This window comes from Aplysia californica, unplaced genomic scaffold, assembly GCF_000002075.1.
Source record: "Aplysia californica isolate F4 #8 unplaced genomic scaffold, AplCal3.0 scaffold01107, whole genome shotgun sequence".
In the NCBI taxonomy this organism is placed as follows: domain Eukaryota; kingdom Metazoa; phylum Mollusca; class Gastropoda; order Aplysiida; family Aplysiidae; genus Aplysia; species Aplysia californica.
In genome coordinates, this window is record NW_004798377.1 from 41,552 (window position 1) to 65,078 (window position 23,527).

At 40.6% G+C, this 23,527-nt stretch overlaps 2 protein-coding genes across 2 annotated transcripts in view; one reads left to right on the plus strand and one right to left on the minus strand.

Annotated features, from left to right (window-relative positions):
* Window positions 1-228: 228 nt before the first annotated feature.
* On the minus strand, window positions 229-13,531 carry LOC101862543 (pinin). The gene is made up of 6 exons (XM_005111710.3): window positions 13,318-13,531; window positions 6,528-6,629; window positions 4,792-4,857; window positions 2,953-3,031; window positions 2,356-2,453; window positions 229-328 (listed from the first exon to the last, which is right to left on the minus strand). Exons 1-6 carry the CDS (start codon window positions 13,434-13,436, stop codon window positions 244-246), a joined length of 549 nt encoding a protein of 182 aa, XP_005111767.3. The 5' UTR covers window positions 13,437-13,531; the 3' UTR covers window positions 229-243.
* A 223-nt stretch (window positions 13,532-13,754) lies between these two features.
* Window positions 13,755-23,527, plus strand: part of LOC101862764 (trafficking protein particle complex subunit 6b) — a gene marked incomplete in the record, with an annotated part of 16,580 nt that continues 6,807 nt past the window's right edge. The window contains 3 exon segments of the mRNA XM_013090015.2: window positions 13,755-14,086; window positions 19,945-20,006; window positions 21,656-21,773. Coding sequence (XP_012945469.1) covers window positions 14,006-14,086; window positions 19,945-20,006; window positions 21,656-21,773 — 261 coding nt within the window.

The window sequence follows — 23,527 nt, forward strand, 5'->3', positions numbered from 1 at the left end:
ACCTTTGACCTCTGAGCACACACACAAGACTGGCTTACCTTTGACCTCTGAGCACACACACAAGACTGGCTTACCTTTGACCTCTGAGCACACACACAAGACTGGCTTACCTTTGACCTTTGAGCACACAAAAGACTAGCTTACCTTTGACCCCTGGGCACACACACAAGACTGGCTTACCTTTGACCTCTGAGCACACACACAAGACTGGCTTACCTTTGACCTTTGAGCCCATACACAAGACTAGCTTACCTTTGACTGAAGTGTCTTGGACTCTGTCTTAAACTTGTTGAGAGTTCCCATCAACAGTCCAAACATACGACGATTTCTGAAAGGAAAAAATTACGTGTGATGATCACCAACGTCCATCAAGTTTGTTTGTATTTTAGTAGGAGTTTTACAGCACTTGCAGCACAAACAGGTTATGTAAGTGCTGAAGATTAGAGGAGTTACTAGAGGGTAATATACAAAGAAAAGAAGTAAAGACAAGGATGATACATGTTTGATGGGAATAAAGGGGCAAACTACATCAGAGACCCTGTCAACCATCCATGTTTATTTGGGGGGAAAACACGTAAGACAGAAATAATACAGTGAAAGAATTACACAACAGCTGCACAACAGTAGAGTGAGACAGTTCAACATCTCAGAGTGCTCATCTTCTATTTCAGCAGCCAATATGCCCCCACCATCCATGTCAGATCTCCAATTTTTCATCTTTATCTGTCAAAGTAACCAACATGCGTAGAAGTTAACTTCGGGAGCCCCCTCCCTGCGTAGACATTTCCATGAAATCGTCCTCCGACCCACCTAGGATTATTGATGAATGAGTGTGTTTTACGACATTATCGACGCCACCTAGGATTAGACAGTAAGAAAAAATCTACACAAACTGCTCAAACGAATCAATGGACCACGCCAACATGAAACCAAGATCAAACAAGGCATTTTCTTACCCCTCTTTGTGACACAGAACACAACACACACAGTATGTACCCCCTGACACACAACATTCACACAACACACACAGTATGTACCCCCTGACACACAACATTCACACAACACACACAGTATGTACCCCCTGACACGTAACACTGACACACACAGTATACGTACCCCCTGACACACAACATTCACAGAACACACACAGTATGTACCCCCTGACACACAACATTCACAGAACACACACAGTATGTACCCCCTGACACACAACATTCACACAACACACACAGTATGTACCCCCCTGACACACAACATTCACAGAACACACACAGTATGTACCCCCTGACACACAACATTCACACAACACACACAGTATGTACCCCCCTGACACATAACATTCACAGAACACGTATCTTTGTGACACAGAACACAACACACACAGAACACGTACCCCCCTGACACATAACATTGACAGAACACATATCTTTGTGACACAGAACACACACAGTAAACGTACCTCCCTGACACATAACATTGACAGAACACATATCTTTGTGACACAGAACACACACAGTAAACGTACCTCCCTGACACATAACATTGACAGAACACATATCTTTGTGACACAGAACACAACACACACAGAACACGTACCTCCCTGACACAAAACACATACCATTTGTTTTAGCAAGAGTTTTATGGTACATGCAACACAATAAAATCGTGTAAGTGCCAAAGATTTGAGGTGTTATAAGAGGGTAACAAACACAAAAATGAAGGAGGGAAGAAAAGAACGACAGATGTTTGATAGGAAAGGAGCAAACCACATCAGAGCACCCACCACATAATTTTATAACACAGAACACACACAGCATAACACACCCCCTGACACATAACATTCACAGACCAGGTACCTCTGTGACACAGAACACACACAGAACAGGTACTTTTATGATAAAGAACACACATAACTTTGGAACACATTACATATATACATTTGTTCACAAAACACACAGACTTTTGCTACACAAGGAACCAACGGAGCATGCACCTTTGTGACACCAATGACACAGGATGCTACCTTCGCTACACAAACCACACAGAGCACATACTTTTGCTCTTACACAGGACACTGTTTTGCTGAACAAGGAACCTTAGCTACTGTACATGACACATAGTTTTGCTGCACAGTGAACAAACCTTAGCTACTGTACATGACACATAGTTTTGCTGCACAATGAACAAACCTTAGCTACTGTACATAACACATAGTTTTGCTGCACAATGAACAAACCTTTGCTACTGTACATGGCACATAGTTTTGCTGCACAGTGAACAAACCTTTGCCGCTACACAGAATACACAGTTGTGCAGCACAGTTACGGCACCTTTGCTACTGGACAGAACACTTACCGTTGCATGCCTTCTTTATCCTTGGTTTGCTCCTCCATAATTTCTTTTCTGTTCTTGGTCTCCCTGGACGTACTCACCACAGAGGACTGGACCGACAGCTAATCGGAGAGAAGCCAATCACAGGACAGGTTAACTTCAGATCACACACAGTAAACGCAACAGCCTAAAGTAAGACATACCGCAAACACTTAACAGCCTACAATTACGTTATACTGTAAACAGCACAAAAAAGGATACGCTGTAACAAGAGCCTAAAAAAGAATTCATTTTCAGAACGTAGGTGTATTTTACGCTCCAGTCCACAGTCCAGAACAGTTAGGAGACGTGATTCTATCCTGTCGGTCAGGGCCCACCCAGACTGTGAGGGACACAACACCTCAGCAGAAGGACTGAAAAACTTGATACAAATTCTCCCCACACGTTGACCGAGCCAAGTTGGGAGATGTGAAGTTTTGACCACTGTTTGCCAGCTGGACAGGCGAAAATTGACCCCACAATGTACGTTGGCACTCTGGACCCCTGACACCCCCCCCCCCCCCAAATACCCGCCCGTATAGGGCAGTCAGAATTATCCTGAGCCAAAAAAACCCCACATACCTTATGGGGTAGTTCCTCCTCTTGGTAAGGGCTGTCTTCTCTGTCCGTTCGTCTCATCGGAACCGGGGCTGGACCCAGTCTGAGGAAGGAAACATTAGCTATTGTTTCTTGTCTTCTTTTGAGTCAAAAAAATCATAATGAGGCAAATAACAGTCATTTGGTGCTAAGGAATAGGTAGGAATGATGAAACAAGGGACAAACCAGTTGCACTCTCCCATCACCTATGAGAGGTGAGAGGATCATTCTAAAAAATAAATTTTTGATTAAAGAGTTTTGAGCAGAATTGCCATCAACTTAACAGGGTCTCTTCAAACAGATCAACATTATCTATTGAAAAAAAGAAAGACACATCCATAAAACAAGGCTATTTAGAGCGGGCGGGAAAAAGTCAGACCAATGGTTGGGGGCACAAAATGTGCAAGCTGGCAAGTTTCTAATATACATTATTGCTGAGAATTACCGGAGGCAAGTACGGATCCTTTGCTACAGAATACCGGTAGGTCAACCTTATTACTATCTTTTTTAAAAATTACGAATGGAGTCAATAGATCAATTACGAGGCGGCAAGTACGGAACATTAGGAAAGTACAGATTTACGTAAAAACACAGAAGATATAAAGCATTGTATGTCGAACGAGCCATATCTCAGTACCCATAGCAAATTCTATAGTTTTGATACCTTTATCGGTATGGCAGTAGTACAGATCCAAAATTGGTAACCACTGAGAAAAAACCAGTAGCATAGCTGCCACTCAGGAATTTCAAAAAAGGAGGAAATTCAAGCGAAGGCGTAGGCATGTTCTCTGAAGGCCGGTATATAGTGAGATTCAGAGGCAATATATTGGAACATCTAGCCTATGGTTTTGGAAGGGTAAACTCATATTTGTTAACCATAAGCTATTGAATTTAAATGTATTAGAAAAAAAAAACCCAACAAAAAACCAAGACATGAAGTTGACTAACAAGCATAATTTGACACAGCTTGGTAACAAAAAATCCAGTGTTTGTTGCCAGCTGGTGTCTCATAAAAAGATTTCTTTCACTTTAAACTTGTGCATTGATGTAGAGCGCGCGCAGTATTGGATCAAGGAGGCAACACCTTTGCCGCTGTACTGAGCCATTTCTTTATCGCACCAAATGCAAAGTGCACCAAGTGGCTTCATCAATGTTCTAATGAACTTTTCGAGTCACACACCGTCTGTTTCTTTCTCATTCCAGCTCTTTTTATTTTTGCATTCTGCATGAATTTCTCTCGTATTTCCGCCGTTTTCAATGACAACTCGGCGCGCAATCGCCCCGATGCTCGATCGACATTGTCGCTCCACAATAAACAATGTGAAACTAGCGCCAGGCAGGCACAGAACGGAACTCGAAAGCTACGGGCTGACATGCGCAAGCCACGTTTTTGTCTCTCTCCCGGTTCTGTGTTTTCCACGAGTAAAAAAAAATTATCGCAATTTGCGGCCGAGAGCGGGCCAGCGGAGGAAGGAGGAAAGTAGCGGGACAAGCTAGACGAAGCAGAGTTTCCGCTATTTAGCGGGAAAGTGGCAGCTATGCAGTAGAAACAGACAGCCCTTCTAATGTGATAGCTTGGAGCACACTAAGTGCATGCATATGTGAGAGTGAGTACGCTCATGCCTCCTCTCATACTCAGAGACTGAAGGTGGAAAAATGAAAGGGCTGGCCCAAAATACGGTCTAATTGTAACATTTTGTTGCGAGTTGACCTAAGTTGAAACTAGTGTGGGAAATGGATTCCATATTCTGATATTCAAATCTGGAGTTTTTCCTGTAATGTCCTCTTGTCATCCACCTAAACGGACTACTGTTTGAAACCCACCTTGAGAAAGCTCCACCAACAATTCTTCTTTTCGCTGGGGGTCCACTGTCCTCCATAATGTTACGCCTGTTAGAACAAACAATGCACAAATAACTATTGATCAATGTGTTCTCCTTTCTCCCATTGAAAAAAACAAACACAAACAAAGGGACCATGAAGTCAATCTTTTTCATAATATGAAATCAGTCACAAGCCAAAAAGACAAGAGCAAATTATCAATGAAAATTGACAGAAAATACCCAGAAATCAATCTACTGTAATGACCCAACTACAATGAGAACTGTGAGACTACAGAGAAGTCTGTCAAATGTTCAGTACAGTGACGTCCCAGTTTAATTTTGAGCAGGCACCTGTCACAGTATAAAATCAGCAAAGTATTATTGGAAACCCTAGACTACAGTGTGAAAGAACCTATTAACAGATAATGAAAATTAATTTAGGGCATAGAACATTTTTGCATTTTTTCTCAAAATTGAGTTTTTGACAGGGCATACTTACGAAGAACACTCCATCTTTACAAGTTTCAACCCTATATATATAAGAAACCTTTTCAACAAAATGTGTACATAAATGGCTCTGTCTTGACAAAGACTATTGGCTTAAATTAGAAAACTTTTAGAAAAAAAAATTGCAAGGGACAAAATGTATTTATCTTGTACAGAAAAATAATGGATTTGGAAATTTTATCCTCATTCAAAAACTACTATGAATAGCAAAAATCAGTCTAATGAAATCTAAAAATCACAGCCTTTGACTTCGATCGGATATACGTTTAACTCAAGGCACCCCCTCCCTCCCATCCCCCCAAAAGAAAAAAGGTAGCGCCAACGTCGTTCATTTATTTTCTTTCCCCTCAAATAGTACATGTATCTCAGCACGCACTTTCAACCCAAGTGCAACCCCTCAACTACTGAGACTGAAAAATGGCTCTGAGCATAGCTACCTCTCCTTAACTTCAAGACTAATATTCGTTTGAAAATCTGTATTATAAATGGAAAAATGGAAGAAAATCACACCTCAGCGATTTCTCCAATTTCAAAAGTGTCGACATTGTGTGCTTTTGCTACTAGTCAGTTTGACCTTTCTTCTGTTTAATTACCAAGTTTCAATCATTTTTATTTCGCGGAATCCCATAACCATACTTCGAAAAGAGCTACTTCCGATCCCAAGCGGCCCTACTATTACATCCAGTGCAGCCTGATGTTTGGCATGACATGCAGCGAGCAAAGAAGAATGCTGATAAAATTAAATCAAATAATTCATACATGATGCATATGACTTAAACACTTTGCGGTCACTTGGCGCAATAAAGCGACAGTGAAAATTATTCGTTCTGGTCACTTGGCGCCAGGCCGGAGAAGTCCGTTGCAGTCACTCTCCTGGCTGGGTGACCAGATGGGGTATTTTGTACTGCTGGCTGTGTGACTGCAAAGTGTTAAGTCTTGAGCATTGGTCATTATATGTACAGAAAAGTGGGAAGACATGGAATAACATCAAGAGGCTATCCCAGGATAGAGAAAGGTGGAAGGTGTTTGTCCATGGCCTATACCCTGGTGCAGGGTGAGAAAGGCAATGATGATGATGATTGGTCAATATTCCACCAATCGCTAATCATTGCACACCAGAGCATGAGCCCCACCCTAAAAAACATTCGTCGGAATAACATTTTCACAATTGAAGGAAGAAGAAAGACAGGGGCCTATACTAGTAACTGTACTATATCAATTCATACAAACCTAGCAAGACCAAAGAGTCGGCCTCTCCCTCTCCCTCTGCCCATTTGAAAGTTGTCTCCATCATCAACTCTCTCAGAGCCATCACTGAGCAGACGGCGAATTCTGAAAGTACAAAGAGGCTAATTGAATTGATTGGTATTCCTTTTTATAATTCTTTTTACCAACAAAGAACAAAAAAAGGTCAATCTAGCAAAGCCAATGAGAAATTGATTTTTGGCTTCAAACCTTTTTTTTATGGGGATCTAAGAAAAAGTTTTCTATTCTGAGCAATGCTTATTTAAGTTACAGAATCGGCAAATATACAAAAGTTGTGGGCTCATTTAAGTTACAGAATCGGCAAATATACAAAAGTTGTGGGGTTATTTAAGTTACAGAATCGGCAAATATACAAAAGTTGTGGGGTTATTTAAGTTACAGAATCGGCAAATATACAAAAGTTGTGGGCTTATTTAAGTTACAGAATCGGCAAATATACAAAAGTTGTGGGCTTATTTAAGTTACAGAATCGGCAAATATACAAAAGTTGTGGGCTTATTTAAGTTACAGAATCGGCAAATATACAAAAGTTGTGGGGTTGTAAAATGCAGAAAAACATGGACGACCCATAAAGGAAGAACATTCCCAAAAAGTGGACTATGTAACAATAGATTCCGCAAGAAAATAGACAACATCTCAGTAATTAATTGGAGCATTTGAAAGAAACTTGGCGACTCAATTTGTTCCTTGGTGGAGAAATCATTTCTGCAATGAGATTTACATACCATTTTGTAGTTACTTTGTTAGAATTAAAATTTTAGTGTGCATATAACTATTTTGAGAAAGAGGGGGGTCGGGAAATGCACATGCATTTTATTTATATAGCCTCGTATCACATCATGGGATCTTTTGACAGAAGGACTAAATAATGGCAAAAATTTCTTGAAAGACTTTAGACCAAGCTAATCATCAAACATAATTCAATTGAATTTAACATGCCTTCCAATTAGAAAGCTTTCGTCTTTTCCGTGGATACACTAACACCCCCATTGGGATGTAACGGGAACAGAGAAAAACAACCAAATGTGCGCACCAGCCCTTGCCCTATAACCTATTTCAAGTGACCAAGGAACGGGCTTGGAATAATCATGCGGGGATTTGTAGGTCACATACATTGCCGGGGGAGTACAGAAAAATGGCCGGTCTCCACACGAAGGTGCTTTGGACGGTGGGGGGGGGGGGGAGTGTGTAGTTGTACATAAATTCTGAACAACAACTTCACATAGAACTTTCAAATTTGAGGACACTATAGAGGAAAGATACATCTCTTCCCTTCTTGATGTTAAAAATCAAGTTTCATTCATGTAGTTTACAATATAACCGTTACGAAAAAGTTCCAGACACCAAAAATAGGTTACATTATGTGTGTACAAGACTCAACGTCCACATCATTAGTTTTCCCTTATTATCTCTGATAACTGATTGGTCACCAAGTTTCATCCATATCGGTCCAGTAATAGAGCTAAGCTTGAGAAAGTTAGTCACCTACGTTCCAATCCGGTCCCAAAATATGTCCGCAAGCAGCAACCTAAATTTTGTCATGTACACAGTGAACTCGATTGGCATTGCTAGTCAACCAGTATCTACACTAATTTGATTAAATTAAAACATGCAGATAAAAAAGAAATACATTAGATCGAATTAACTTTCACATCATCTGTCACACTAGTGTGCAATTTGTCACAAAAGCACTTCAGTCCATTTTTCCCCCTCAAAAATGTAACTTTCAATTCTACATTTCTATCATTGCTATTACTGGCAATATGGACAATACCATGCCTGCACAGACAGAACTAACAACATCCACAGTCCTGGTCTTGCAGGAGATGAAAACCTCTGTAATTGTCTCTGTAGAGTCTAGTCGTCAGCATTATGAACCATTCATTTCATTGTCCTGAGCTTCCTTTTTCGCTAAGATTAAAAAATATAAAATCTAATTCGACTAATAGGTATTATTTTTTATTATTATTTAACTTTGCTGCTCTTATTGGCCCACATGGGCAAATAAGCTGGGGCTTATTGGCCCACATGGACCATTTAATGCGTTGTTTTTCAAAGTATTTCATACATGGTATTGTCCAAACTTGTTCTCTAACTTCTTAGCTATTGTTCATCTTTTTATTTTTAGCATTAGATTGGAAAACTATACATTCTCAATATAAAATATATGATTGGTGGACTAATTTGTTGAGCTATTTTTGAAGATGAGAGGACTTTTCGTTCTTTCTCTAGCTTTAATAGTTTCTGATTATTAAGATTAAATAAGAAATAAGAAATACAGCTATTACTATTAGCACTCTGTATCCTTAATAACAAAATGAGTTTTTGTTATCTTTTGGGATCTTGTTGGTTTGGGAGTCATTCTAGATCTAGATCTATACTCCTTAATATTATAGTAGAAATTGACTTACTTTCTGGTATAAAATATAACATATTAACATAAGCCTTTGAGAAGTGTACAATTATAATATAAAATAATTTCTCTATTTAATGGGGATTTTGCATTTTCATTTAAAATTATCATTTTTGTGGACTGGGGGGGGGGGGCGGCGCCAAACACAGGGGAGATAACTAGCAATTTTGTGGGCAAATAATAAATGTTCTAGGGGAAATTTTATATGCCCATGTGGGCCAATAAGCACTCTGATTTAACTTATAACACCCCGCTCAAGTCCAGGTTGTATCATAATCATGTACCTCTTTTTGGGTTTGGTTTTGTCAGCTGAATATAATGTCAAATAAACAATAGAATCACCTTTATTTACCCCCATACACCAAAACTTTTGGAGTTATTGATGTGTTTTATTTTAACTATTATACTATAAGACTACCACTGTTGGTTAATATGACTACAATTGTGGGTTATGCATGTATTTCTATACTGTACACATTGCATAGTGACATGGGTGCATGCATGCCTATTTCTCGCCCACACATTTTCAGCACATATGCACAATACAATATTACATTATTTCCACGCATGCATATAGTTATAAAGTACTAGAGCTGCCCAACATTTTTTGAAACCTCAGGGGTTTTTAGTTTTAGTTAGAGTTTTACGGCACTTGAAACACAATAAGGTCATATAAATGCCGAAGATAAGGTGTTACAAGAGAGTAACAAACACAAAAAAGAAGGAGGGGAGATAGAAACGATAAATTTTTTATAGGAAAGAAGGAGCAAACCACACCAGAGCACCCGCCAACCACTCACCGGGGGGCAACCCCCCGATTCCCCCAAAGGGATATTACTACGCAGTTTTTGGCTCAATGTGATATAGTTCGAATAGAAACCAAATATTTCAAAAACTAAATTACTTTGCGGTGCATATAAAGTCAATAGGTAAATTATTACTTTCACTCCCGCACACTGATGCACAGCTTTGGGGGTCAAACTACAGTATTGTTTGCTGCAGATCACACAAAAAAAAGCCACTAAAACTGCCGCAAATCAAATATTTTCCAAAAAATTTCAAACCCAACGGCAAAATATCAAATTATGGGTTAAACCCAGATTTTTTTTACTTTAGGGGGACAGGCCCCCCTGAAACCCCTCGATTGGCCCAAAGCATACAAATTACTACGCGGTTAGGCTTAGAGTGTGACAACACTTTATTAATACTGCTAGTACAAGGAGGAGGGTATTGTTCCACTTTGTATTTGGATATAGATTGGGTTTGGGTAACCTTTAGTAGATCCCTTCCATTGTGCTTGTAGGGGTGTTTGCTCATTACAGAAGTCCATCCTATCTAGTAATAGACTGGGGTGTTTGCAACAGACTTTAATTTTCACTTTATATAAAAGCCCTTTATCGTTGTTTGCTGAAAAAGAGTGAGGTGTTTTACTTTCACTCCCGCCTCACGCTCAGATTTTGTTGTAAAGCCCTTATCTTGATGATTTGTATCAGTGTTACGCTCAGTGTTACGCAACAAACATGCTATTCTTTTACTTTCCCTCTCGTCTCACGATCAATTGACCAAAACAAAGTTTTAAAATGATGTTAAAACACAAAAGTACATTAATTTGGTCTTCTACAAAGATCCTACGGCTATTTAACTTTTCGAATCGAGCCGAACTACTTGGGTCGCCATTTTGTTTTGCCCGGAAGTTCTCGCGCTACTCCTCTCTCTCTGTTTCTCTCTCTCCACTGCCCACTGCCCACAGACAAAATTGCATGCTTTTAGGCTAACAGTAGTAAATGGAACGTTTGTTACGGCACAGAATTCTACAATTCTGTTAGGAAGTGGCTATTCTCATCCGGGGTGAGAATAGAAAAACCATCTACCTCTCACCCCGGGTGAGACTTGCCAGCGTAGGCTATTCTCACCCGGTGCGAAACAAGACCTGCTTTTCCTCATTTTGGAATACTGTCTATCAGTGTGGATGATCAAATTGATAAAAGCCAAGAAAAAATTACGTTATAGCACAAAAGTAAGCTAATTTGATCGTCTTCAAAGATGCTATGGCTATTTCACTGTTCGAATCGAGCCGAACTACGTGGATCGCCATTTTGTTTTGCCCGGAAGTTCTCGCAAGATCTACTCCTCCCCTCTCTCTCTCTTTCTGAATACTGTCTATCGGTGTGGACGATCAAATTGACCAAAACAAAGTAAAAAAATGATGTTATAACACAAAAGTAAATTAATTTGGTTGTCTACAAAGATGCTACGGCTATTTAACTTTTCGAATCGAGCCGAACTATGCGGGTCGCCATTTTGTTTTGACCGGAAGTTCCGCGCTACTCCTCTCTCTCTCCACTGCCCACAGACAAAATTGTACGCTTTTAGTAGGCTACAGTTGTAATGGAACGTTTGTTCACTGCACAGAATTCTACAATTTTTCTGTTATCACAGTGTAGAATTCTGTGGTTTAGGGTGAACGCAAAATTTGTTGGCCTAGATCTAGGCTATAACGGTGAACGCGCACCGGGTGAGAATAGCCAAAAGTTTCTGTTATCACAGTGTAGAATTCTGTGGTTCATGGTGAACGCAAAACTGGTTGGCCTAGATCTAGGCTATAATGGTGAACGCACACCGGGTGAGAATAACCAAAAGACTCGCCTGCCCTATTCTAGTTGAGAATAGAGGTGGCCATTTGAAATAGGCTAGAGTCTAACCAGGTCACTGCGCATCTGTTTGGGTGCGCAACCCCCGGTCTCCTGCTTTGTTTTGGATAAGATAAGAACAGCGAAAACGAGGTCACTTTCTGTGAGCATGCGCAGAATGCAGCTTATTTCACTTTCGTTTTGGAGTTTCCCGTCAACACACGTGATTCTACGGTGTCGGAAAGTTTTGCCCATTCATATTAATGGTTTTCGTAACCGGTATCGGTGAATTTACTAAGCGCTTGAGTAGTTGATTATTTAGCCCATCTAGTTAAACTAGCTCTAATGTATCGTAGAATGTATACTAGAATCGATAAATACTATCGCAGGCTGCTTCTTAATGCCTAGGAACATGCCAGATAGGGCGCACTGAAGCAGACCAAATTTGTGCAGTCCGTTTCAGTGCGCAATATCGGCTTTTTTGCTATTTGGCATTGATAGTGTGGCTTCTAGGCCCTTTGTTTGTTTTACTTATTAAGTTATTTCTTTATGACCTGCATTGTGCACTGAAACAGACTGTTTTCCTTCCATTTGGATGCATTATATTGCCATTGGAAGATGATAAGTTAATGTATTCATGTCAAAATTTATTAATATATGGAAATTTAATCTCCAAAATGTTCAATTTCTTCTTTTCATGTCTTTTTCTTCTTTTTTTTTGGTCCTTTTCCTTAAAGAATACTAGTCTAGGTATAGTCTAATTCTTGTTTTTCTTCTTTCACCTCTTTGTGTCCACAGCACCTTTGTTTTTCAATTTCTTCTTTTCACGTCTTTTTCTTCTTTTTTGTCCTTTTTCTTCGAAAATACTAGATCTAGTCTAGGTATAGTCTTATTCTTGTTTTCTTCTTTCCCCTTCTCGTGTCCACAGCACCTTTCTTTTTATCCATTATCAAAACACATACACACGGTGTAAGGAGATCTCCTGTTAGGGGGCGCACAGCTCCCAAAAAGAAAACGCCTCATTGACCTTGGCCTTCCGTTACGCCAAGTTATGGTCAGTACAGGAACTTCTTGTAAGGAAAAGAAGACAAGGCCAGGATAGAGAAAGATGAAAAGTGTCAGAAAAGAGCTAGAATCTAGATCTAGATCTAGAGCTGTAAACATGGTACTATTGCGCACCCAACCAGACGATATGTTGCACCAAACCAGAAACCTTGCGCACCAAACCAGACACACATTACCAAACAAACACCACCACAACATGTATAGAAATTTTAAACTGCTGTTACAGTAATGCGCTACACCGTATAGAGAGGAAGTTTTTCTAACTTCTGGTGAAAAAATCATGAAGATCGACCTGTAACTTCCAGAGATATCCACAAAAGATCGCTTATAAACTGTATACCGCACCACAGGATGTACTCTAGATCTACACAAATACAAAGAGCAGGGATGCAACCTAAACTGCAAAACATCAAATTAGGATAAAATTCAGGGGGGGGGGGGCATGCCCCCTTGAACCCCCCTCCCCCCAACCTGCATATTTTTATTAGGTCAGGGGGGCAAGCCTCCCTGAAACCCCCCTACTCTTGACTTTAACAGCCTACCAACGAAACTACAAAATCGCCCCTCTTTGCCTTTGCTCAAGACTCAGACTCAAGACTCAAGACCACGATTTCTACAATTTCACAACATAACTGCATATTCATACCCTGGACCAGATGGATCACGCCCTGTCAGCTTCTTTATATTTTCATTGTAGCCTTTTAGCTTGTCTCTCGCCTTTTCAATTTCGTTCTGAAGCACTTCTACTCCAGGCAGCTCTGCCATCGTGAGTTTGTTCTCTGTAGGCCTACTCTCTGTAATGAAAGAAAAACGAATAGAGCTAGGCTGGACAAGCTAGGCCTAATTCAACTTCCGGTCTCCGGTTCAATCTTGAGGTCCATTTCTGGTAGGCCAGAAGAAAGTCAAAGAACATGCATATTTTTGTTTATGCAGACATTGAGGGAGTAACATCCAAACAGCATTTTGATAATGCATTTTTATATTTGATCGAATTGGCTAGGGCATTCTTTGATTTGTTTAACTTTGCTGATAGTCAAATAATTAAATTGATTCGTTTTCACCTTTGATTGTTTGTCTACGTGACAATTTGGCATATTGTGGAATCTTCCGATCTCCCTGATCTGTGCTCTGGCAAGTGAGGGGCGAGGAAGGAAACTACTAAACCAAACTTGATGTAAACGAGAGTGCACCCCCCAATTCAATAGAAGAGTGACAACAGGCGAATTGGAATTTTGATACAGCCTATATCTAGATTCTTTAGATCTAGAATCTAGTATTGTATAATAGTCAGCTTTGCTGCGTCAAGAAGTTTTATCCTGTAGTCGAGGCTAACAATGGCAGATGAAGCATTATTTGAATTTTTACACATGGAAATGGTGGCGCATGTACACCGTTCATCAGCTAAAGATGAAAAGGTAAATTTATCAGGCCGGCTCTATTTCTCCGAACGCTCTCGGGAAAATAAACTTGAACTCTCATTTCTCCGAACGGTTTACATTCTCGAGATTTGTTCGTTATTTGCGAATGGAGTGGCCCGCGGGCGTGTAGTGTAGTGTGTGTGTAACATAGTCATAAGGTGTGTACTGGGGGTGGAGTGATTTTGGCTAGCCTATACAGTATTATACAGAGTAGTCTCCGCCTAAACGCACAGTGCACGTCGGGAGGGTTCCTTAGCTTGTGTTTATACGGAGCGTGCGTTTACATAAACCTCTGCAAAAGGGAGGAAGGGACGCAGTCATCTCATTGCCTTGTGATATTCTAGTGGGACTCCCTTTGGGGTGGGGGTCACTTTGGGCCGATAATGTGACGACATGTGGTTGTTTTGTGAAGGATTCCCCAACTGCGGTTAAGACTGCAAAAAAGGCGTTAAATGGGTGTGTGTGGGGGGCAGAAGACAGACTCGATGTTATGAATGCACCATAAAATGAAGTCGGGAACCCAAGAAACTGTTGATAGAGTCATAGAGACGACAGCCCAGCCACGTGGCTTTCCAAGCGACCGCCCCTGACCGTAATTTCATGAACGAGCATTCATGCGTGTTGCGCATCATTGGCTTAGGTCTAACTAAACATTAGCCAACACGCAGTCACTCAAACACCAGTCAGAAACCTTCTCTCATAAAAGTTTTGTTATCACTCAGACCAGGAAAAAAACTCAATCGCGACCGGCAAAAATGAACTTACTGACCCTATCGGATTTGGTTTTAATTATTAATTATTTCCCTGGGTCATTCCCGGGGTAATTTACAGATTTCCTCAAATTCCTGGGTCTCGGCAATTTTTTTTTTCATATTCCCGGGGCCTGGTGGTCACCTTGTCAAGAGGTACAAGTGACAGGGTAGTTTCTTCAGACTGCACCGAATCTGGTGGAGTCAGTCTTGATTGATCTATCACATTGTAGTCAAGAAGTACAAACCAGGCTTTCTGAATGCAAGAATGAAACCTAAATTGCTGTTAAATGGCCACTGTTAGCAACTGACCATAACAGTGCCCTTTTCCAATGGAGTAGATCTTTTGCAGACGTCACCGATCTCAAGAAGTCCCTTTTAAAAAATAGTGGAATAACTATGCGGCCACCCCCTCGCTGGGTCCCCTTTGTTGGTTTTTTTTACACTTGAGACATTTACACATGATATTTATTCACTACTGCAACACATGAACCTATAATCGAATAAAAAATAGGCCGGCACTATTTCTCCGAACGTTCGGGAAAATAAAGCTGGGCACTATTTCTCCGAACACTCTGAAATCACACCCTTTCCCGCATATTTCGGATAATAAAAATAAAATATAGATCTATAATTATATTATAGGCCTACCAAAGATTGTTCGTATACAATATGGTTCAATCGGTCCAAAAAATGTCCGTATTTATATAAAGAAATGCTACAGTTCCAAACAGTTTTTCGCTACAGATATGACGTGTGGCCTATGAAGGGTGCTGCTCTTAAACTTAATGTGTTGCGTTCACTCGTGAGCTGTCTAGATCTAGATCTATGGAGGGTTATTGATAACGACACATAGAGCTAGCATCTGCTGTTGTCAAGGCCGCAACCAATCCATCGGGGTTCGATTTTTTTGGTGGCCCCCCCGTTGTTTTTTTGAATCCGTTACAGTTCCATCCGATTTGTATTGCTGTCCCTCTTTTATTTTTCGTTCATTTTCCCCTCTTTGGGGTGTTATTTTTTGTTGGTGTGTATTTTTTTCCTTGTAATTGTTCGGAGGTTGTTTTCCTATTAATTTTTTTTGGTGGAGAAAAGGGGGGGGGGGGGGGGTTGTATAGTGTAACGTCATTTAATTTGATGTTCCTACAAAAGGTATTGTGTAACGTCATTTAATTTGATGTTCCTACCTTCATTAGATTCTAAATATATATACCTGTATAGATTTAAATGTGCTATGTTAGAGCGTTCCACCAAAACCAAGTACAGGTACTGACACTGGCAGGCCCCCTGTGTGTGCTTCCATAATTTCCATGCAATATCCTGTACTTTTTTTAACAAATTACGCACATTTAGGGTTAAAACGGTCAATCTTCTTCGGACAGGTGGACACACGCCCTTATTTGTTAATTGTTGTGGTTGTTTCTGGGCTGTTCTAGTTTTGATTTCATTCTGTTGTGAAACCTTTCTTTTTCACGTTTTTACACTCATCTAAAAATCTCTAGACTAGATCTAGCTCTTGAAAATTGAAATAGATCTAAACCCAAAAATTTGCTCCGTTTTTTTTTTTAATGGACGATAACCGTCCACTCAATAGAAAAGAGGGTCAGATTTCTCCGTCTCTCGGGTGCCTCAGGCAGTACCCGCCTCGCTAAACCAGTGGGCACACGGCCGGAGGAGAAGCTGAGAACAGATACCACCTTTGATTTGCTCCTTCCCAGACCTCGCAGAATGACGGAATGAAAGTTGGCGCCGAACTCTCGCAAATAGGCAAACAATCACGACCAGAGCGGAAGCCGGAAACCGTTCGGAGAAATAAAGATCGGCACTATTTCTCCGAACGTTCGGAGAAATAGTCACTTCGTAAAAAATATGACAAGAAAACTTTGTAATGACCATGGAAAAGTGACCAGTCAAATTTTCACACATGGATATTTTGATTGACTAAATTCTTCAAACTTTTTGCCGCTCTCAAACTTTGCTGCCTATCGAGACCATCTTTATTGTGAGCATGTGATATGCCAGTGCATTATGCAAGCTTGGTTTCCATTTGGAATATGAAACAAGACTTGAGTTATTGACTTTATAAGGAAAGTGGCCGCATAGTTCGGCCGGCCGCAAATAGTGCCTTTACTCTAGTTAACCAATCTGTAAACTTTAGGATTCAAGCACTCAAGTACTCTTTCGAGTTTTTCATAATTACTCTGACTCGCCAAAATACTGGACTCACATGAGCAATTGCCAAAACGTGAGACTCTCTTGAGACTCAGTGGTGCAAAAAAAATGTTCTTACCAATTTGACTCTCTTTTCTGTCAGTCACAGATTGACATTTAGTGCTCATATTCCTAGAGTATCAGAGCAAGGAGACGTACGGTTTTGGAGATATGGGTCTATTGGTTTGGCAACTGCTGTATTTCTTGTATGTAACAGTGATGACAAAAACAGATAAGCAGCAAGGCAAATTATGGACTTTAAATTCCATTTGTTTAGTAAACAAAGACTTCGTACACTATGAACTCCATTCATAATGGTAATATGAATGACAAGCTTTGTAACAATGACGCAGTGCACAGAACATGTCATCATTGTTATGTACAAGAAAGGATACACATTGGACATTATCATTGACAACACATCACAATAGTGAAAGGCTGTACAAATACGGTTATCAAAGCCTCAGTACCAGAAAAACACATGTGTAATACAATTTTTAAACTAATATGAAGCAAAAGTGCAAAATCAATTGAGCTGACCTGTACATAACAGTGATGACAAACATGACTTGTACATAACAATGATGACACAATGTACAGGAAAAGACAAAAGTCTTGTCTCCAGAGAGAAAAGCGTACTTTAAGAATAAAAAAAACCCAGGAGAGGTTTCTTTTGCTTTGAAACAGATACAAGGTCATATCAAAGACAGTAGACAATCACAATTACGTTGCTAATTATGACAAAGAGTACTCGTACATAACAGTTAATAACAGTGATGACAAAACATACTGGGAAAAGGTAAAATCATGCCTACAAAGAACAAATTTGCACTATGAGATACACAGATCAATAAAGGCGTATTTTGTTTCTAAATGAATCTTGCATGTATGAAATATATGTTGAAAACTTATTGATATTAGCAATTATGAAAAATATTACTTGTACATAACAATGATGACACAATGTATTGGAAAAAGGCATATCATGCCAACAAAGAACAAATGTGTACTTTTGAGTTAGACAGATAAACAAGGACATGTTTGTCTATTTGTTTGAGTAAAAAGAGCACACATGACTTAAATAATGTTTGCTCTTAGGACAATGTAATTTCTAGTACGTCGGTCAGTCTTGTACGGCTGCATGACGACACCCCAAATGTCATCACTAAGCACAAAAGCTAAATCTACAACCACAGAAATGATCCATCTCTCGAAGTTTGTTCACACATTACACTCTTGTTCCAGGAATCCAATGTAAACACCACAATTTCACTAAAATATTCAATAGGGTAGCCTAAAAACACGCAAAACAGTCCAGTACGTCACATTCAACGCAAGATTCTTGTGCGTAACCGGAGGGTGACGGCAATGACTACTTTCGTTTTTCTCTTTACCCCGTTGCTCCCGCTGTTCTGGGGAAGCGGGTAAGGGGAAGTCACTCAAGAAAACAATTATATCCGGGCACTGTTGATGACCCGTTCAAAACAAAAGTAGGCTAAAATTCGGACTTCCGGTACGTCGCAAAGTGACGCCATTAACGGCGAATGTTAAACAGCCGACCGAAATCGTAGATCTAGGAACCCAATGTTCCTTTCGCGCATCGCGGCTTTTGAACTATTGAATAAACGACGATAGGCAAAAAGATTTAACCAGCTGTGGTGATTCTACTGAAAAATAATGGTGTTTTCTGAAACACCTAGTCCGTGACGACACCCCTGACGCACAAGTGATCCGAATTATTTGTTTATTTGCAAACAAATAAACCGATTTCTTGAGCAAGTGAACCTTTCTCGATCACAAATAGTATAGAATCAAAGCACAGGTTAAAAAAATACACCAAAAATACTAAATTTTTGACATTCTTGGAAGTTTGCATCGGTGTGCTCAAAATGACACTCCAGGAATCACTAAAAAACGAACATTTTTGGCACAAAATTTACAAACTCAAGATTGTAAAGCTGACATAGGGTCTGAAACTGCTAATGCAGGTTCTACGTCCTATATTTGACATGTGTATAAGTTTTGGAGGAATAAATACTAATGCATCACATATTATGCACACTATTGTGAGATGTGTGTGTTTTTCCCCACGTTTTGGCAATGGCTCACATACACTTACTTAATATCGCTATTTTGATCTATTGTTTGCTATCGTACGTACACTTATGGGCAAGCTTGGAAGTCTGTCCAGATGCTTGACCAATCTGAAATCATGTCAGTGCTGACAAAGAAATTTGCTACCCTTTCAGTGAAATTTGCCCCCCCCCCCCTTTAATGTAGGTACAGATTGTTCCATCCTTTGTTTTCAAGGTACACCAGCTCCGGCATTCTTTGCTCCCAGCCTCTGTTTTATTCCTATATCCTCACACACACACATCTCTCCCGCTGCTGCCTTCCTGTTCCTGTCAGTCACACATGATTCGCCATTGGACCTGTATGTTTCATAATAGATAACATTTTACGAAAGGTCATGACTGGTTGGGTTTGCCAGAACGGAGAACGGGTGATTGAAGGGTGTCACGAGTAGGTTGTACTTTTTCCCCCTCTTTTATGTCTGTCTGTCTGTCTTGCTTGTTCCCTGCACTCTATGAGCAGTTATTGTGTCAGTGTGCTTCTCTTCTCAAACTCAAACAGGTTTGGAGAGGCATTATGATAACAAACTGCGTGCTCCTCCACTGTGCCAAAGTGACCATCATGAAATAACTGTTTACTTTGTTCCTTGAATTTGAAATATCCCTTAATAATTTGATACAATCAATGCAAATTTTCAATCACATGGAAAGATATGACTTAATGCATAAGATAAAAAAACAAACAGATTTTAGCACAAGTGTAATGTAGATTATGATCAAAGAAAGAGAAGTTCATTTTAAAAAATCTAATCAATTTCTTTTACAGGATCAGTGCATCTCTACCCTTGAGGCTCTTGGTTTCCGTGTAGGGCAAAGCCTAATTGAGAGGTAAGGAGTGATGAGGTTTATGTTTGTATGTGTATAAGAAGCTACCATGTGCGTGTGAGTAACACCAATTTCTTTTTTTAAAGATATGCCTCTCTCTTCTATCCCTTTTTCCTGACTCAAATTTTTCAAAGAGGGCGGGGTAACTGAGAGAAGGTGGAGCGCGTGCTGAATAACAACTTTGTTCAACACAATACACCGAGTTCATAAAACAGGAATACAGCCAGTCTGTTGATTTAACAAAGACAACAAACTTCCAGACAATCTGTGGTGTCCGCCTAACAGCAACCCTCTTGAACTGAATTTTCAAAGGGTGCTGATCTCCCTCACACCAAATGTTCAAAGGGTGCTGATCTCCCTCACACCAAATGTTCAAAGGGGACTGATCTCCCTCACACCCACTCCCTCTAGACAAAGGTTCACAAACAGTTGTGCCCACATCCTAATCACAAGTGATGATGTTGTTGCGGCAGCAATATTGCGCGTTGTAGCAGAGGCGTCTTGCTCCAGCCAGGAGACTCTTTAAGGAGAGTGGCTCTTAATGATAGTGATAGGATGTGAACTGAGCTTCTGCTGCTTCTGTACTCAGCCCAGTGTACTTTTGTTTCTAAGAAGATGTGTTTGAATTCATGACGATTATGAGAAAAAATTTGATTGGGCTTTTCAAGATAGGCTGTTAGACACATCCGTGCAGATATTCAAGAAAACAGTGCAGCCAGTACAAAGAAAATGTGTGAGATGTACTGACAATGAGTTAGTCGGGCAATAGATGGTACATTCATCAAAAGTACAGGTTGAGTTTTGACAATTTATTACAGTCCACTCCACTTGTGGTGGACTCGCGTGAGTTGATGATATGATCTTCGGCTAAGTTGATCTTTTTCTTGGGTCCCAGCGGCACTTCTAAGTTCTTTACAATTCCCAACAGTTAAGTTGAACTTTGGCTGGGTTGGTCTATTTTTCACTCCCCCGACGACGTCAACTCATGTGTAGTCGACTGTCGTATGAAATGATAAAAAAAACATGTTAAACTTTAAGAAAATAACATGGTATCAGTTGCAAACCAACAAACTTGATTCATATTATGTTGATTTTAGGCCGATATCTCCATTCATAGATTGCTAGAAGTAACTGTTCTTGTCAGCACATCTCACAGGTAGCAGTTCAATTAGGGACTTGAGTTATGTTCGAGCTGTCCATGCCATAAATCAGAGATTTGCATGTTTAAATTGTCTGTGCTCTCCTGTCCATGCCATACATCAGAGATTTGCATGTTTAAACTATCTGTGCTCTCCTGTCCATGCCATAAATCAGAGATTTGCATGTTTAAATTATCTGTACTCTCCTGTCCGAACCATCAGATTGAATAATGTTGTAATAAGATGTTTATGTCACACATAGTTCATGCTGATCTGATTCTCAGAGGACAGGAAGAAAAGAAAGATAAATGAGATAAAATGAAACTAGCTAAAATTAATGAAGTCTCTCTCTCTTTCTCTCTCTCTCTCTCTCTCTCTCCCTCCCTCCTTCCCTCCCTCCCTCCCTTTCTTTTTCCCCCTTCTCTCCATCTCTCTCTCTTCTCAGTGTGATGGGTGTGCTGTATACATTGTATATATTTCTTTACAGATTTCACACCTTCGTTTTTATTCCAGATTCACCCGCGAATGTTCTAGATTTAAAGATGAACTTGATACCATGAAGTTCCTGTGCAAAGATTTCTGGAGTTCAGTCTACAAGAAGCAGATTGATAACCTGAGAACGAACCACCAGGTGAATGCTGGACAAGCGTTTATGTTTACGTTCGTTACGTTTGAGAAATGTTTCTTTCTATTGTCTCTGCTTTTTAAGTATGTAGTTATTTTTGTAGAGCTTACTGTAGGATGTGAGTAAGTTTTCACTTTTTTTTGTGTGCGTTTTTAGTTTTTTTCTGAAAACAATGTCAAGTTCAAAATCTTCCTCTTTGTTTTTCTCTGTAATTGTGGTCTCTGGAAGTACCTCCTCATAAAGGTAGTCACTAAGAATGAGCAGCTCTGGCCGTGTGGTCTCTGGGAGTACCTCCTCATAAAGATAGTCACTAAGAATGAGTAGCTCTGGCTGTGTGCTCTCTTGGAGTACCTTCTCATAAAGATAGTCACTAAGAATGAGTAGCTCTGGCCGTGTGGTCTCTGGAAGTACCTCCTCATAAAGGTAGTCACTAAGAATGAGTAGCTCTGGCCGTGTGGTCGCTGAAAGTACCTCCTCATAAAGGCAAAGATAGTCACTAAGAATGAGTAGCTCTGGCCGTGTGGTCTCTGGAAGTACCTCCTCATAAAGGTAGTCACTAAGAATGAGTAGCTCTGGCCGTGTGGTCGCTGAAAGTACCGCCTCATAAAGGCAAAGATAGTCACTAAGAATGAGTAGCTCTGGCCGTGTGGTCTCTGGGATTGTCTTTTTATTGGACATTCCTCAAGCACTTGTTCTGTGGTGAAGGTTGTGTTGCTTGGGCATGTGTCCCTGACTGGCCTAGATCCTTAGCCTTGTGTATACAAGTGTGTTGTCACCTGACGGGACCTGTGTGTATACAAGTGTGTTGTCAGCCTGATGGGACCTGTGTGTATACAAGTGTGTTGTCAGCTGATGGGACCTGTGTGTATACAAGTGTGTCGTCAGCCTGATGGGACCTGTGTGTATACAAGTGTGTCGTCAGCCTGATGGGACCTGTGTGTATACAAGTGTGTCGTCAGCCTGACGGGACCTGTGTGTATACAAGTGTGTTGTCAGCTGACGGGACCTGTGTGTATACAAGTGTGTTGTCAGCTGACGGGACCTGTCTTGAGTCTAAAAGTATGACCTGTTCCCATCTGGTGGTGGGTGGGTGGTGGGTGCTCTGCTGTGCTTTGTAGAGCTGGGTCGCGAGCGCGAGAACGGAACTGAATCGCCGCTCTTGCCTGCGGAATGCGATTCACGATTCACTTCTGCGGAATGCGGAACAGTATCACCTTCCGATTCCCGATTCCCTCCCCTGTGACTGTCACCACCTTGTGGCTTATATGTTTGTAACCTACTGCTGAGTCAAGTCGCGAGAGCAAGAACGTGACGGAACACTTAGTATGGCTCCCCTTATTTTACAAAAGATCGTATAGTCCAACCCCCCTATTAAAACAAAGTGAAAGGGTTCCAGCCAATAGACAGAAGGCATTTTATGGAGCCATTGTTTTAGCGAATCATGGGGGGGAGGGGGGATTCATGGGGTCGGTAATTGAGGTCAGTTGATAGAGCAGCGCAACAAAGGGTGTGGGGCGGAGAGGATGGCGGAACAACAAGAGTGGGACTCGCGCTCGCCAAGTGGCGTTGATATGACACTCTTCCGTTTCAGTCAGTGTTCCTCCACAGTTCCACGAGCGCTCGCGTACTCGTGATTCTTTGAAGCCGACTGAATCGCGAATCGCCAGTCTCAGGTTTGGCGAGCAGGATCCAGCTCTAGTGGTTTGCTCCCTCTTTCCTATCAAACATGTATCTTCCTTAAATCTATATCTTTTAGGGGG